At 40.3% G+C, this 17,347-nt stretch overlaps 2 protein-coding genes and 2 pseudogenes across 3 annotated transcripts; 3 read left to right on the top strand and 1 right to left on the bottom strand.

Annotated features, from left to right (window-relative positions):
* Positions 1-700: 700 nt before the first annotated feature.
* Positions 701-6,351, top strand: LOC111336848 (galactosylceramide sulfotransferase). 2 transcript variants are annotated; one of them, XM_022943015.2, is made up of 2 exons: positions 701-974; positions 5,175-6,351. In XM_022943015.2, the coding sequence occupies exons 1-2, from the start codon at positions 835-837 to the stop codon at positions 6,307-6,309; spliced, it is 1,275 nt and encodes a 424-aa protein (XP_022798750.1). In that variant the 5' UTR covers positions 701-834; the 3' UTR covers positions 6,310-6,351. The 2 variants fall into 2 exon arrangements, with proteins under 2 accessions (XP_022798750.1, XP_022798751.1); XM_022943016.2 differs by having other exon boundaries at positions 783-939.
* Positions 6,352-8,045: 1,694 nt separating this feature from the next.
* On the top strand, positions 8,046-9,942 carry LOC148717989 (uncharacterized; annotated as a pseudogene).
* A 1,022-nt stretch (positions 9,943-10,964) lies between these two features.
* LOC148717988 (uncharacterized) lies at positions 10,965-13,203 on the top strand (annotated as a pseudogene).
* A 26-nt stretch (positions 13,204-13,229) lies between these two features.
* Positions 13,230-14,595, bottom strand: LOC111336865 (galactosylceramide sulfotransferase-like). The gene has a single exon (XM_022943036.2). It carries the CDS (start codon positions 14,535-14,537, stop codon positions 13,347-13,349), a length of 1,191 nt encoding a protein of 396 aa, XP_022798771.2. The 5' UTR covers positions 14,538-14,595; the 3' UTR covers positions 13,230-13,346.
* Between the last annotated feature and the right edge of the window lie 2,752 nt (positions 14,596-17,347).

The raw sequence follows: 17,347 nt of genomic DNA, 5'->3' as shown, positions 1-17,347 counted from the left end.
ACTGCGCGCGGTTACTGATTATCGATTAATTTTACCATAGTTAATCTATAATTTTACGGATAACTTCAGAAAATTACAGCTTATAACTTTCCAAAATAAATGCTTATGTTATATTTTGCAATTCAGCCAATGATAATTTAACCATAAAGAGACTTAAGTGTCTCGATCGGCCCATCTGCCCGGGCGTAAGATCCGGGGGGTGAAAGATGATGCTACGGTAACCAGAGGGCCTGGAGAGAGACGTTTCCGGGACACGCATATCCCTATTTTCCGGCTTGACGAGTTTTCGTTTGCAGAGAGAGAGGAAGAGTGTAACGTTTTTCCTTGCCAAGCATCCTAACAACTACTGGCAGGCGAGCTTAAGAGCAGGAAGACTTGTATAGGAAGTGACTTGCAGTGAACGAAATATTAAAATGCGCATTGTTGATTCTTTGAAAGAAAACTATTCAGGGATTATGATAATTAATTTGGTTTTATCAACTAACGTGATAATGTAAAGAGTTAGTAAAGATGACGTCTCGCGCGTTACCCTTTCGAAACTGAACTTACCCCATTAATCAAGAATAAATTCGCTTTCAACACGTTTCAGTTTCACAGCCGTTCCTCGAGAAGTCACGTGAAGCCCCTACCTCCCCTTCCCTCCCCGCTTAAAAAAAACCCCTTCGATCCCCACTTTAAAAAAAAAAACCCAGAATTTGAGTGCAACCAAAGAATGCCGATGAAACGTGATATCTGTCGCAAACTTCGGTCTGCCATCGATGACGTATAGGAGCCGTGATCAGCAGTTCCTGCGAGATCTCACCGCCGTTTATCTTGTAGGAATGTTCAAGAAAGATGAGGATCTTTCATCGTGGGTTTCTCGACCGCCTTCTTTGGATATTTCTCTTGCTTTCCGTGATCTACTTATTGTACACATACTCCCAGTCAAATGAACAGGAGGTGAGCGGAATTCGACAAGTAATTCGGCATATGACGTAAGTGTAATTTTTATTTACCAGGCAAATTGGCGCTGAAGAGTCCGGATTAATTTCTTTTCACCGCAAAATTTCCCTCCCTTTTTTAATAGATTATGTAACCCTCAGTTTACGAGATGATAGGGAAATTCGTTGTTTGGTCAAATGCTCTCTTAATTCGTTGTGGTTCAGAGAGGTAAAGCTGCAGTACATATTACTAATCTGTAATTGACGATGTTTACAAAAGCGAATCTGAAATCTTACCACCTACATCTCATCAGTCAGTGATCAATTTTCATACAACCGTCTGAGACCCCGACTTTGAAATAACAAGAGAACAGTGCGTAAAGAATAGACCCTTTCAAGGTTAACGCCGCCATTTTGCCAGGGGTGCAAAACTGCTGGGGCGAACGCAAAATGTACAGTGAATGTATGGGAAAAGTTGAGAAAATGATACTCGATAATTTGAGGAAGGTTGACATCGTGCAATTTCTATGAATTAGAAACTAAAGATACCAGACCTACCAGTTTACCGATCAAATTTGAGAAATGAAGTCTCGCGAAGAAAGCCGCAAATTAAGATTTTGATTTTCCATATATTTGTCTCTAAAACGAGGCATATGGTTTTTCATGGACTGGACTGGACTGGACTGGACTAGTAAAACGCTGACTAGTAAAACGCGGACCGGTAAAACGCGGACTAGTAAAACGCTGACTAGTAAAACGCGGACTAGTAAAACGCTGACTAGTAAAACGCGGACTGGTAAAACGCTGACTAGTAAAACGCGGACTAGTGAAACGCGGACTAGTAAAACGCGGACTTAACAACAACAACAACAACAACAACAAAACAATTTCATACGAAAGCGATCACAAGACTTAATGGCGAGCCAATTTAGCGAGTGACAATCCCTGTTTGACCTTTAAGCTACACATGAGTTTGACATGCACCAGATACAAACGAATTTATAAGTTAAGGCTAAGGAAAAATTTTATTCAGCACCAATTCAAAATCCTAAAATACACGTAAATTTCACGGCAGAAACGCAGGAATTCGATGAATAAAAGTCGCATTACATCTCCTTGTGTCTAGGTAGAAAGATTCTCATTGACTTCAGCCTTTCGGTGGAAGAATAACCGATTTACACACGCCATTACAGAAAACAAACAAGCAGACTGACAACTGCAAAATACATATTCGCATTCACTTACAATTTGACTTTCCGTGACATTTTAAAACGGAGCAGAGGTAAATCTTTGAAGATTAATCGTCGTTGGAAAAAAAAAATACTTTCCGTAAGATCTCTGCTTTCCTCTTTACGAGAAAATCGTCGCCTGATCAGTTAACTTGTGTGTGTTTGTCACACCAGTACTGCTGTTTCTTCAAAAGCGTATGCTTATTTTACTCTTCAATTGACATATCTCACATCGTGACAGTTACTTTTCAAAAAAATGTTTGAACATTTGTTCGGAAGCCTTTTATCTACCTTTACAAATTAAAAATGTTTCGGCGAAAGCTTTCTCTTTAATTTGAATAAAGTTTGTTTTCCTTATAACTCACTCGCTATCATATTGTTAAGTTCAAGGAGGATTTTCCTGTAATTAAACTCGTAATTGTAGCCCTAAATCATTCGGGTTCTTCAAATTAAAGAGAAAGCTTTCGCCGAAACATTTTTCTTTGTAAAGGTAATTAAAGGCTTCCGAGCACATTTTGAAAAACTTTTTTGATAAGTAACTGTGACGATGTGACACCTGTCAATTGAAGAGTAAAGAAGCATACGCTAAACAGCAGCACTGGTGTGACAACGCGCACGAGTTAAATGATCATGCGACGATTTTCTCGTAAAGAGAAAGACAGAGATCTTACGGAAAGTATTTTTTATTTCCAACGACGATTAATCTTCGAAGATTTACCTCTGTTCCGTTTTAAAATGTCACGGAAAGTCAAATTGTAAGTGAATGCGAATATGTGTTTTGGAGTTGTCAGTCTGCTTGTTTGTTTTCTGTAATGGCGTGCGTAAATCGGTTATTCTTCCTCCGAAATGCTGAAGTCAAAGAGACTCTTTCTACCTAGACACAAGGAGATGTAATGCGACTTTTATTCATCGAATTCCTGCGTTTCTGCCGTGAAATTTACGACGAAAGTGTATTTTAGGATTTTGAACTCGTGCTGAATAAAATTCTTGGCCTAAACTTATAATTTCCTACATATGATGCACGATCCTCGCAGTAGATAGCGCTATTTAAGCAATAGCGAAAATCAGACCTGAAAAAAATCAGGCCTGTACGGGATTCGAACCACTGACCTCTGCGATACTAGTGCAGCGCTCTACCAATTGAGCTAACAAGCCAACTGGGAGCAGGCCGTTAAGTTGATTCGTAATAAACCCGTGAAAGTGATAAATGAGATACAATGAAATATATGAAGTCCATATCGCAGAGGTCAGTGGTTCGAATCCCGTACAAGCCTGATTTTTTTCAGGTCTGATTTTCGCTATTGCTTAAATAGCGCTATCTACTGCGAGGATCGTGCATCATATGTATCTAATACTGCAGTACAAAATATATGAACTTCATATATTTCATTGTATCTCACTTATAATTTCGTTTGTATCTGGTGCATGTCAAACCCATGTGTAGCTTAAAGGTCAAACAGGGATTGTCACTCACTAAATTGGCTCGCCATTAAGTCTTGTGATCGCTTTCGTATGAAATTGTTTTTGTTGTTGTTGTTGTTGTTGTTAAGTTCGCGTTTTACTAGTCCTCGTTTTACTAGTCAGCGTTTTACTAGTCAGCGTTTTACTAGTCCGCGTTTTACTAGTCCGCGTTTTACTAGTCCGCGTTTTTCTAGTCCGCGTTTTTCTAGTCCGCGTTTTACTAGTCCGCGTTTTACTAGTCCGCGTTTTACTAGTCCACGTTTTACTAGTCCTCGTTTTACTAGTCCTCGTTTTTACTGGTCCGCGTTTTACAAGTCCGCGTTTTACTGGTCAGCGTTTTACTAGTCCGTGTTTTACTAGTCTGCGCTTTCCTAGTCCTCGTTTTACTAGTCCAGTCCAGTCCAGTCCACGAAATACCATATGCCTGTTAGAGACAAATATATGGAAAATCAAAATCTTAATTTGCGGCTTTTTTCGCGAGACTTAATTTCTCAAATTTGATCGGTAAACTGGTAGGTCTGGTATCTTTAGTTTGTAATTCATAGAAATTGCGCGATGTCAACCTTCCTCAAATTATCGAGCATCATTTTCTCAACTTTTTCCATACATTCACTGTACATTTTGCGTTCGCCCCAGTAGTTTTGCACCCCTGGCGAAATGGCGGCGTTAACCTTGAAAGGGTCTATTCTGGCCACTCACTGTCTGTTCTCATAACGTATTTGTAGGAAATCGCAAGGAGAAGTTATCAGTTGATCGCCACACGGAGATTGAGCGTTTTTTTTTTCGATTGAACGTCAGGAAAATACCAGTAAGGGCCTAGCCAATAAAACGTCCAACAAAAACCGACCAAACTGCTAAAAACGCGTGCGACCAAGTCGTGACTAGGCATTTATAGATTATGCTAGCATAATTTTTGGCATAGTTCGAGCAAACTGGCATAATTTCTGCCAAGTAGCAATGCTAGCATAATTTGCGCATTTTGATAATTATCAGATCATTTTTGATGCCATTATTTGATAATTTTTTGTCTCTAGTCCCAAGCACTCTGTGACCTTAATCGATATTTAAAGTTTTAGTTAAACTAGTAGCATTTGTAGTTCACTGTGAAGCACTGAGCCCGGGTCTAACCTGAACCACATGTTTATTTGAAATTCATTGTGGATTTGTTGCGTGCCTTTCCTGTAGACGAACGGCTTCTAGTTAAAAAATATATATTTTGGACTTATTTGCATTTTTTCAAAGAGAATAATTTAAAAAAACGGTGGCATAATTTGGAAAAAAGGGCATAATGCTAGCATAATTTGGCCAAAAGAAAAGCAATGCTACTAGCATGATATGTCACTTTTACTAGCATAATCTATAAATGCCTAGTCGTGACTGCTTTTAGTTTGAATCTGATTGGTTGAGAGAGTAGCGCGAGTTTTCTGGACCAATCACAGAGCGAAGTAAAGCATAAACAGAGCAATCCTTGATTACTTTCAACACTCAATTGAAAACTGTTGTAAAGGGTAGCTAAGTAATTAAACCAATTCATATATTCGGTATCTATTTATCTGTTTCACAGAAAGGGAGATGCATTGGGAATGGCTCAAGAGAAGAAAGGAAAATGTTTCCCTGTACAACACATTCTTTTCCTAAAAACACACAAGACTGGTTCAAGTACGATGGCAAATATCTTTTTTCGCTACGGAAACTCGAAAAACCTTACTTTTGTCTTATCACCGGGCACTCTTCTGGGATGGCCACATAAATTCCACATAACTCATCCCCTTCGCCTCTTTAGCAAAGCACCCAACATCTTATGTAGTCACGCTAGATTTAACAAGGAACCGATGAACTGGCTTTTTCCAAAAGAAACTAGCAAATACGTTACAATTTTACGGAATCCAGTGGACAACTTTGAGTCGGTGTTTAATTTTGCACAGCTTGGGAAATCCCTTGGTTTCGGTGACAATTTGGACGGTTTGGAAAGATTTTTAACGAAAGGAATAGATTTTAACAGGACCCATAATGGTTTGATGTCCCATCTGGCGAGAAATCCGATGATGTTTGATTTGGGTCTGAATTACAAGTTTTATCAGAATCTTACTGCTGTCCAAAAATACGTACGATTCTTGGACAAAGAGTTTGACCTTGTTATGATAATGGACTATTTTGATGAATCACTGGTGCTGATGAAACGACTGCTCTGCTGGGAACTAGAAGACATTTTGTATGTGAAACTCAACGCAAGACTAGATAAAGAAATAGCGAGAAATTTAAGCAAAACTGTTCAAGAGAATATCAAACGATGGAATATGGCAGACGTTTTGCTGTTTGATCATTTCAACGCAACTTTTTGGAGAAAAGTGAAAATGGAAGGTCCAAGCTTTAATGACGATCTGATTGCATTTCGGCGCAGGAAAGAAGAGACAAAGCGTTTGTGTTTAAAGGACGAGATGCAACAAGAAAGAGCGTACCATGAAAAGTTTGTTAAGGGATATTTAGTTCGAAACGACTTAACTCCACGTTTGAAGGTTTGGTGTGGACATTTCGTGAGGAAGGAAAATTCTTTCCTGGATTACCTCCGTAAAACACGTTTGATTAAATTGAGGAATGCTGGCCTGGATAAATTTATTAGGGTTGAAAAGGAAACCGATTGGAATATAGCTAAAGATCTGCAATATAAGCCAATAACATCAACACAGATAATTCATTAGAAAACTATGTATTATTTACAATAAAGAAAATTTCAAATTTAAGTGAATGCTCTCAAACACGAATGTAATTTATATAGAGCAAGAAGTAAAGAGACAAACTGCCTTCTAAAAGAGACGAAAGGTGAAGGAGGAACTGAAATTGGCCATCTTTAGGTTTGACAGCAAGAAAATCAGCAACAGAAACCTGAAAACTAAATTTTACAAAGGATTCTGATGATCAGTAACTTGTATTTTTATTGTGCCAAATTTGAAGTCGGCAAACATCAGTTTATAGGCAACTTAATTCCATGAAGAAAATAATTTTGAACTGCTTTATTAACAAAACAGAAAAAAACTCGTGCCACTCTCTCGACCAATCAGATGCGAACTGAACTGAAACCAATCACGAGTTGGTCGCCCGCATTTTCTCTTTTTTTTTTTGTCTTTTTTTGTTTTTTTTGTTTTTACATTGACTTCCAATTGGCACTTAAGATTTTTCCCTTTCCTCTGATTGGCCGCTGTAAATTACTTTGGTTTTATGAGATTTACAAGGGGCTTCGTGTACCTTTTCCGCATTTCAGTAAATGAAATCCATTTGCGAGGAATCTTTGTAAGTAGTTCGGTTGGTTTCCAAAGCCAAGCGTCTCCCCCAGTTTCATGTACCTGAACGCCGATTCAAAGTTATCTACTGGATTTCGAAGAATTGTTATGTACTTGCTAGATCCTTTTGGGAAAAACTAGTTGATTGGTTTCTTGTTAAATCTTGTGTGGCTGCATAAAATGTACGGTCTTCTCGTCAGAAGTGGAGCGGCGATAGAGGTTTGAAATCTTTGAGGCCAATCAAACTCAACATACCTTGGAAGAGCCAAAGCGAGATTTCTGAAATCGCCATAGCGAAAGAAAATAATTGACATCGTACTTGAGCTTGTCTTGTGCGTCTTAAGAAAAAAGATCGATGTTGTGGCGAACAGTTTGGTGTGGAAAGGGGATCTACACGGGCAGATACGTTGCCGACTGTTTTCATAGTTTCCCTGTAGTTAATGAAAGAAAAAAAGTAGATTTATCAACAGCTCAAACTTTACAATTTGAGTCTGTTCAAATTCAAATTAAGTTCGGTCTATGACAAATTCGGCGTCTAATCCGGGGCAAAAAAATATTAGAACTTTTCTCTATGATCCAGAAAGACGAACTTAGCACTGATTTCAAAATCTTGGCCAGTTTTCAGCAAAATAACAGCGTTATTGAAGCAATTTTGTGAGATCTGTTTGTGCGATTGCTGACTTCCTGAAAATTCACCTTTTCTGAGGAAATAACAAAAACTTTCTTGTGTAAAGGAAAGGTAACAAAACGTTTCCTCAGAGGCCAGAACCAAAGCGAGGAGATGAGGAAGAAATATACGCTCCGCACTATTATATGTTTTTGTGAGGGACAAATAAAATACTAAAAATTTATGGAAACAAATTAATTCATTACAAGTCTTAAAATAGGTAAAAGGTAAGGTGACTCGTCCACAAAATTGAAGCTTATGCTTATTCTCTTTTCAGTATCCTTTTTTTGAACCAGAGACTTGAGGTAAAACTTACCTTATGTCTTCATAATGTATAATAATAATAATAATAATAATAATAATAATAATAGGGTGACGCTCTGTGTCCATGGCTATTTACCTTGTGTCTTAATCTGGTTGCGTGGAGACTGAGCTCTACCGAGGGTTATAGGCTGTCAAAGCCGATCGCGTCCAAGATTACGAACTTGCTCTACACAGACGATCTCAAGGTGTTCGCCGCCTCTGAAGCGAAATTGAAAAGAGTGCTGGAGATGGCTCAGACCACGATGGGGGACATCGGCCTGCAGTGGAACCCCAAGAAGTGTAATGTTTTGTATGTGAGTAGGGGAATTACCTTACAAGATTCCGAAGGATACTTGATGGGAACAATGAGCGTGGATTGTCTTTGAAAGAAGGACTTGCATTATCATTTTCTGGGAGTACCAGAACAGTTATTGCAAGATGAGAAGGTGGTTTTGGAGCGAGCAGCTAACACTTACCTAAGACGAATATCCGTCATCTGGTGAAGCCCACTCTCGGACAGCAACAGAGTGGTGGCGTCTAACCAACTAGCGCTACCGGTACTCTCATACCTCATGAGCTCACAGCATAGGAACATTTCTGACTTAAAGAAATTGGATAGACAGGCTCGTAAGATTACCAGCAATAGCAGTGGGAAGCATCCGCTTGGATCAACTTCTCTTATCTACCTGCCTAGAGCTCTAGGAGGGCGTGGCCTGAAGTCTGTGGAGACTGAGTACAAACAAATCAAGATTAAGTCAGCTATCAGGCTCTATAGTAATAACGACCCAACCATGAGCCTGGTGAGAGCCATTGAAGAGCAAGCCACAACACATGGTCATCAATCTCTATTAAAGGAGTCCGCCAAATTCTCTGAAGAGTTTGGGGTTGCTCTCGAGTTCTCCTTTCCTGAGCCAAAATGCCGAGACAGGGACGGGCAGGAAGTACCATTAGATAAGCTCAAGAGGCTCTTAAAGAGAGCTGTTACAGCTGAACGCCAAGAAAAGATCCAAGAAGAAAGGTGGCAAGGAATTTCCTCTCGGCGAGGTGGGAAGACGACAAGCTGAATCAAAGCGGGTGTTGGGATTGGCTGAGGAGCTGGCCGGAGGCACCCGCACACACTACTGCGGGGATTGTAGAGTTACATGAGCAGCTTACACCAACAAAGCTGCATACAGCGAGGAAAGTGAGAACAACACAGGTCAATGATGTTATGTGTAGGATGTGTAACAAAGCACCCGAGAGTCTTCCCCATGTGCTGGCCGGCTGCCCGACTCTCGCGCAAAACAAGTACTTGTCGAGACACGATGCGGCCCTCAAGGTCCTGTTTTTCGAGAAGCTGAAGGATTTGGAACTGATAGATGTGGTGCCCCCCCCCCCCCCCCCCCCATACTCGTCCGTAGATCCTAAACCAGTCTATGAGTCCCAGGAGGCCAAGGCCTTCTGGGATGTTCCAGTGTATACGGAGCACAGTTTTGTGAAGCAGAACAGAGTAGATGCGCGTTTCATTGACGTCAAGAAGAAAGAGGTGATAGCTGTGGAGATGTCGTGCCCGTGGATGGACAACCGGCTGACGAAGACCAAGGAGAAGACTGTAAAGTATGGTCCTTTGAGGTGGGAGATGGCTCAGCAGTATCCAGGATACACCATCAAACAACATAATATCATCATTGATGTCCTGGGCGGATGGTCGAGAGTTGTGGACGTGTCTAAGATAGAGCTATTCGGAGTTCGGAGGCCGGGGAGAGGGGATCCTAAGAAAAATGCAGAAAGCTGTCCTTTCGAACACCTTGAACATTTCAAGACCTTTTAAAATTATCACTAGATCGATAGCTAAGGAGCTCACTTATATAACTTTTACAGATTTTTCGTTCCCAAGTTTCTTGTGTTTATCAGATTATTAGATATAGATGTATTTTATTATTTAATTTTTATTAATTTATTTATTTACGTCTTCAAAGTTTAGGAAGATTCTATTCCTACGCGCAGCCAGGGCCACGTTAATCGCCCCAGTCCCTACTCTGTGTATGATCTTATGGCAAACATAAGTTTTTACAACTGTCGGATAATAATAATAATAATAATAATAATAATAATAATAATAAAGAATAAGTCGTACGGTTCACGTTTAATCTCCTTGTTAAGTAAATGAAGACAGCGGATACAAGAAGAAAGGCTACGCATTTTTATAGCTTGCATACACGAAAAAAATTTCTAGTTAATTTTTTGCTGACGCAGAGCCTGAACAATTCCTTTTTGTACCAGTGACAGGACTTAATGACCTCAGATAAACTCGTAGGAATCGTTAACATTCATGGGAATATCTTTTCATCAGTGCACAATTCAAAATCAAAGCAAAGCTTTTGATCGAGGGATTATGAAACTCTTCAGACTACTACATTGCACAAAATGAAAAGTTTTCACAACTTAATTAGCGCTTTTTTATTTGATACAAAAACGTTGTTCTGCGCTGCAAGTGTTTCCTTGGAGACCAGCGAGAAAACCACTATGCTTTGCACTTATGGCCTCTTTGATTGGTTTCGTCGCGACATCTTCGTCACTAAGAAAGTGCGCGCCTGGCGTAGTATTTTCGCAGCGTATTGTTCAATATTTATTTATTTATCAACAATATTTTAGCAGAGATGCCCTGTTCAGCATATGCTGGTTTAAATGGGGCCCTGCATAAAACAAATTACACTACAATTACATATGACAGTATAAAACAAATGTATAATACCATAACTACGAGAATATTTACGAGTAAGTTAATTAACTAAGAGTTATTCTAAAATAAGCTTTAAGTGACTGTTTTAAGTGCAAAATATTTTCAGAATTCCGTATTTTGGATGGCAGTTGTCGATGTTAATGGTCGAATTTCGGGGGTTTTGAGACTTACAGGTTTTGGTTGTTTTCTACATTTATTGTTCACTTCGACTATCACATGCCGCCAAAAAAATGTCACTTGCCTAAACGTACCAATTTCATTTCAAATAATGTTAGGGAGTAAAAATAGTTAAAATAAAAGGAAAGCCAAACAGGACAATTAAAACGATAAGAGAACTCTAAGAGAGAAAAACACCCTGATGTGCAGAGGGCCAAGCTAGGGTCGATGTTGTTCGGACCTTTGGAAGATATACCTGACCTAGTGTTTCAAGGGATTAATGGAGAGCTTGTGAGAGAAGCTGCATTAAGAACTAAGGGGTCTGGCGGCCCCTCGGGTGTGGACGCCAATGGCTTCAAGAGGATCTTGGCATGCAAGTCTTTTAAGAGATCAAGTATCAACCTATGCGAGTCTATTGCTACACTCACAAGAAGACTGTACACGGAATTTGTTGATCCGCTGACCATTGAACCTATCGTGGCCAGTCGTCTTATTCCGCTTGACAAGGGTAACGGTTAGGAGCGCCCAATTAGTGTGGGCGAGGTGATTAGAAGAATAATTGGCAAATGCGTCACAAAAGTCACAAAACAAGATATGGTAAACGCTAGTGGGGCCATGCATGTCTGCGCTGGTCAGAAGAGTGGCGAGGAAGCCGCAATACATGCCATGCGCAATATCTTTGGAGGCGATGAAACTGATGTTGCCTTACTAGTTGACGCCTCTAACGCCTTCAATTCACTAAACAGAGCGGCCGCGCTATGCCCATTGATCGCCATCTATGTAACTAACACTTATCGAGTTCCTGCGCGCATTTTTGTGGTTGGTGGTAGTGAGCTTAAATCTGCAGAAGGAACCACACAGGGAGACCCTTTAGCTATGTCAATGTATGCAATTAGTCTACAACCGTTAATGTTTTTACTTCAAAATCGAAGCACTGCAAAACAATGCTGGTTCCCGGATGACGTTACTGGAGCAGGATCCCTAGAAGAGGTTAAGCAATGGTGGGATGGGTTGAGAGAGGCTGTTCCGACCCTTGGATACTATCTTAACTCCAAGAAATGCTGGCTTGTTGTTAAGCCGGAAAAGGAATGCTACGCGAAGGAAATGTTTGAAGGGACTGGTATCAACATCACCACTGAGGGGCGCAAACACCTTGGCGCTGCGCTGGGCTCTCAGTCTTATCTTGAGCAATATGTGGGTAGTAAGGTAGAAGAGTGGGTGAAAAAATTGACGAGGTTGGCGGAGTTTGCAAGATCTCAGCCACAAGCTAGTTACGCAGCATTCCCATTTGGGCTTCGACATCGGTGGACGTACTTTATGAGAACACTGCCGGATATTGAGAACCTACTGCAGCCTTTAGAGCGTGCAATCTCGGATGTACTTATACCGTCGCTCATAGAACGTAACTGTTCTGAGGAAGAGCGTAGTCTGGTAGCATTACCGGTGCGTATGGGAGGCTTTGGGCTCATTAATCCATCTGATACTGCGCATGCGGAGTATTCAGCGTCTGTTAGGGTAAGCGCTCCACTTGTAAGCAAAATAGAGGCGCAATCCCACGAGACCCCAGAAGAGGTCGAGGTACAACGACTAGTATACGTGACCCGGAAAGAAAAGGATGATAGACTAAAAGAAAAGCTCGAGGAGGAGAAGGCCTTATTGCCAGACAAGACACAAAGAGCCGTAGACCTGGCCTGTGAAAAAGGCGCATCCAACTGGCTTACAGTTATTCCTCTCAAAGACATGGATTTTGATCTCAACAAGCGGGAATTTCGGGACGCTGTGAGGCTTCGATATGATTGGCCAATACCTGATAATCCATCAGTATGCGTTTGTGGGAGCTTGTTTAAGTGGATCACGCGATTATCTGCCAGCGTGGAGGCTTAGTCATTCAGCGTCACAATGAAATACACGATCTACAGGCCGAGCTGCTAGACATGGTTTGTTACGATGTGCAGGTAGAACCGGCTTTACAACGTATTACAGGCGAAGAATTTCCCAAAGGGACTAACGAAGCCCCTGACGTATGCCTCGAAGTCCACTGTAGGGGTTTCTGGGAGCGACAGAGGGCTGCTTTTTTCGATATAAGGGTGTGTCATCGCAATACAGACTCTTACAGAGATCTTAGCCCCAAGCAGATTTACAGGATTCATGAAAATGAAAAGGAGCGAAAATAAAACACCCGTGTAACAGAAGTAGACCAAGGCACTTTCACCCCACTGGTATTTACAACGACGGGGGGATGGTTGACGAATGCCTGAGGTACCACTCAAAATTAGCCGAGCTATTATCCGCAAAAAAGCAAGAGAGATACGCCATAACAATTTCATGGGTCAGAGCGAAAGTGTCCTTTGCAATTTTGCGGAGCGCTCTCCTATGTCTAAGGGCATCTAGGACCCCTAGAAGGAGGAACTTAGACATTAAAGACAGGGATCTGGAAGTAGAGAAGGGTCGACCAAGACTTCCTTAAACTCATCAGTTATAGATTATTTTTATTAATTTTATAGTAAATTTTTCTTATTATTCTTTGAACTTTTGAAGACTTTGCATTTCCTTTGTCAAGAGACTTAAACTAAGATGTAGAAGAGAACTCTTTGTCGGCTCCTTCACTCATTAATCCATGGGCTTTTTTAAAATATCTTTCTTGGAATATACTTCCAGTTCAACGGGATCATAAAACAGATCTGTTGATAGGTCCCAGCTCTCCTCGTCCTCTTTGACTTCGTCGGCTACTCTGTCCTCGTGCTTCTTTCGTAAGTATCTAAGATAGCTATTAGAAGTTCTTGTGAGTTTTCCGCAAAATGCTTTCAATTCTTTCGGCAGTCCTTCTCTAAGAAAATAGCCTTTCACGGTCTTTCCATTATACACTGTTTCTAGACGCGTTTCATTTCTCACACACGTACTTTGTAGTTCGCGCCTTCGTTTACGAAAAGAGGCCAGTTCTTCATAAAAATTTTCTCCTTCGTTTTCAATCTTAATCCAGAGTGACTGATTAAAATATTCAAACAAAAGAACATCGGCTCTGTTCCATCGTTTGATATTTTCTCTCACATCCGATGTCAGTATTGTACCCTTTTCGTTATCTTGTCTTTCGTTCAGTTTCAAATACAAAATGTCTTCAATTTCCCAGCAAAGCAGTCGTTTCATCAACACCAATGATTCATCAAAGTAATCCATTACCATGACCAAATCAAACTCTTTTTCCAGGAATCTAATGTACTCATTTACAGCTGTGATGTTCTGGTAATACTTAAAACTAAATCCTAAGTCAAACATGAGGGGATTTCTGATAAGGGGCTCTCCCTTTTGACGCATTGTGGTAAATGAAATTCCATGTGTTAGGAACTTTTTCAAGGATTCGGGATCATCCCCCATGCCAATACGTCCTCCCAAATTCATGTATCTAAACGCTGACTCAAAATTGTCCACTGGATTCCGAAGAATGGTCACGTACTTGCTGGTTGTTTTGGGAAAAAGCCAGTTCATGTGTTTTTTGTTGAATCTAGCGTGATTGCACAGGATGTCTGGTGTTTTGTCTTGCAAACGAAAAGGAAAGTAGACTTGGAATCTCTTTGGCCATCCTAGTAATGTAGCGCCCGGAAGAGCAAATGTAAGATTTTTTAAGTCTCCATAGCGGTAAAAAATATTTGCTATGGTACTTGAGCCTGTCTTATGAGTTTTTAAGAAAAGGATGTTATTGTGTGGGCTGCACCTCAGTGGGGGAGTGGTTGACGCGGGACGGAAAACTTGTCTGTCAGCGGTGATATTGCTGTAACTGCTGTAAAAAGATATGATGTTACACATACTAAGGTTAAGTTACTCCGGACCTTAACATTTTGAGAGGGTGGGGGATCAAAGTTACTTCTCCATCTGCCCACATCTATGCCTTCCCTCCACCCTCCCCACCCCACCCTCTACTTTCACATCCCACTCATTTGATCTGTTTTTTTAAAAAAAAATGTTAGACATACTGAGGTTAAGTTACTGCAGACCTTGAAATTTTGAGAAGGGGGGGGTGAAAGTTACTTCTCGATCAGCCCACACCTATGTCTTCCCCCCATCCCCCCCTCTACTTTCACATCCTGCTCATTTGATCAGTAATATGCGATCCTGTTCGCGTAACAAGAACGTTGGAGTGAAACAAGTGGTAAAAAAACAACCCTCTGTCTTGATAATGGGGGGGGGGGGGGGGTGGCCCTTCCTTAGGATTCGCCACCGCTCAACTTAAGATTAGTCCCTTAACCCCTATGACTGACTTAAAACAGAATTTCTCCTTACAATGTCAAGCAGAAAGGTGATAAGAATAAAGAAAAATAGCAATTAGGGAATGAGATTGTTAGGGGATTGTTAGTTGATCCAATACCAAATTCTCTGAGCTTACATCGTAAGGATTGTATGGCAGACAGTAAGGAGAAATTCCTGATGAGATCTTGGGTGCGAAAGGGTATATTAAGTTCATATGACAAGGCTTTGGCCGGAGGAGCCCCGGGTCTGAAACAGCGACCTTTTGATCTGGAGTTAATTTTAGCATATACCAAACAATTAAAGAGCGCTTTCCATGCGCGCTAACCGGTCAGCCCGGAGGTGATTTGCCATGTTTTTTTTTTAACCTCTGAGCCGTCAAACAGCGACAAACTGGCTTCTCATTCAATTACGGTTACCTTAGAGGAAGTCGTTTGCTTTGACGGGGCGGCAGATATCGAAAGAATCTGTAATTTTGGGGGTATTTGTAACTAAATTATTTACATATAGCCCTGGAACTTCAAATAAACAACAGAATGAACACAATAGAATTCATACTCAAGTATCTCTCATAAATTTGTTTTATGTTTTTTTCGGACCATATTTGAGAAAATTTCACCTTCCAAATATCCATACTCATAAAACGCTTTAAGAAAAGGTTCTGTCAATAAAGTGATATCCAAGTACCATGCGATGTTCGTGGGTTGATTTCATGCTTATGTCCTAATACTTTGAATCAAACTTCATAATTCAACTCTACTGACCTTGAAAGATTGCCTCGGAAGTGAGCATTGGTATCGACCCGGAGGCAATTGAAAATATTTTACTGAAATTGTCACATCTAAGGTTTGCTTTGCGCTAGTGATGCTTTGATGAAACAGTCTCCCTCCCGTCTGGATCGTAGTGGCTTCCATCCACAAACAAAAAGTAATTATAAGAAGCGTGGAAGCACTGATTGATTCCAGAATGAAAAAGGCCAAACAGATACTTAAGTGGGTTTCGCATTTTCAGCCTTATCGAGGCGATTTTGTGCGTTTGTTTTGTAAGTCGAGGTGGCATAGATTTCTTGATTTATGCCTGATTAAGAAACAATTTTACAAGACAAAATTGGTATCAAGCAAGAGTTTTCCATATATGTCATTCGGTCAATTCATTCGTTCGGGAATATGAATGAATATTTAACGTAAGCTATTCAGCACAAAGAATAAAAAATAAAAATAATTAGTTGATTATCCTTTATTCTCTCTAGGACATTATTTTATACTGAACTAGAGTATTCTCTAACTCCTTACTGTGAAAAATAGTCTATTTAACTTAACAAAATACTCGGCAAACTGCTATTATTTTTGATCAAGAAAACACGTCCCCTATCGTAGATTCGATGTGAAAAGTGCCTGTTCAGTCTCCGCGGTAACAAGCTCTTTTTTTGGAAAAAAAAAAAAAAAAAAAGTTAATCCGTCTAATAATAGAAAATAAAATTGCTCTGCGAAGTCCATCGTGTGCGTCGAAGAAAAAAAAAGTCAGCGACAAAAGTTGATGTTCGCGCCGCGGGGAACTATGGGAGTGACGCTGATAGGCCGCAGGAGCTCCATGAGTGAGGCGAGTGTATCTGTGTCACCCCCAAGAGTTCCACGCGGCGCGCTTGCATCAGTTTTTTTTTTTCCACTGTTTTTTTTTTTTTTTTTTACTCACGCGACGGACTTAGCCGAAAAGGAGGGACTACTCGTAGTCTGTTGCTCTGCGTCAAGTTAATTTCTGTAAATGAATTTCCTGGAAAATATCTTTCTTACATTTTTTATTCTTCCTATTCATCGCTTCGTGTTTAATCCTTGTTGAATTCACGGTCAGAAGAGAACTCTCTTTATTTTTAAATTTTGAACACGGTTAAACAAACTTTTTTCTTTCAACATATAGTGAAGTCAATAAATACGTCAACGATGTCTCGCTTGAAATTATGAAATTCTGTTCCGCCATACCCTTCGCATTTCAAAATGGCCGCCACGAAAGCTAGAAAGAAACAGTACCACTCAGTCAGTTTGTTCAGTATGGTTTTGTCTCGACCAATCTATCACAGAAAATGGTGTAAGCAAAACTGTCTATGGCCAAGACTGTTAAAGGTGATTGTTCGTGTTAATCACTTCCATTTTTCATTCTCCACGCTGAATTTACGATTACAAACCTTATTCAAAGAGCAAGTAGATCGTTAATTATAAAAAAAAAGGGTGGAACCTTGGGTAAGCCCTTTCTTTCCCAACTTTTCTGTTTATCTCAGTGTTTTCTAACAGTCTTTAAAGGCTATCTTCTGTGTAGATCTCCATTTGAATGTCATTCTAATTTCGTCATTGCTAAGGATCCTAAGAAATTATATATAT

The sequence above is a fragment of the Stylophora pistillata genome, chromosome 13 (genome assembly GCF_964205215.1).
Source record: "Stylophora pistillata chromosome 13, jaStyPist1.2, whole genome shotgun sequence".
In the NCBI taxonomy this organism is placed as follows: domain Eukaryota; kingdom Metazoa; phylum Cnidaria; class Anthozoa; order Scleractinia; family Pocilloporidae; genus Stylophora; species Stylophora pistillata.
This window is presented reverse-complemented; position numbering and strand designations above follow the sequence as displayed.

What these genes read in the sequence shown, in the direction of transcription:
- LOC111336848 (XM_022943015.2), top strand. Translation starts at nt 835, where the DNA reads ATGAGGATCTTTCATCGTGGGTTTCTCGACCGCCTTCTTTGGATATTT. An exon ending in CAAGTAATTCGGCATATGAC is followed by an intron (nt 975 to 5,174) that starts GTAAGTGTAATT and finishes TCTGTTTCACAG; the next exon opens with AAAGGGAGATGCATTGGGAA.
- LOC111336865 (XM_022943036.2), bottom strand. Translation starts at nt 14,537, where the DNA reads ATGTGTAACATCATATCTTTTTACAGCAGTTACAGCAATATCACCGCT.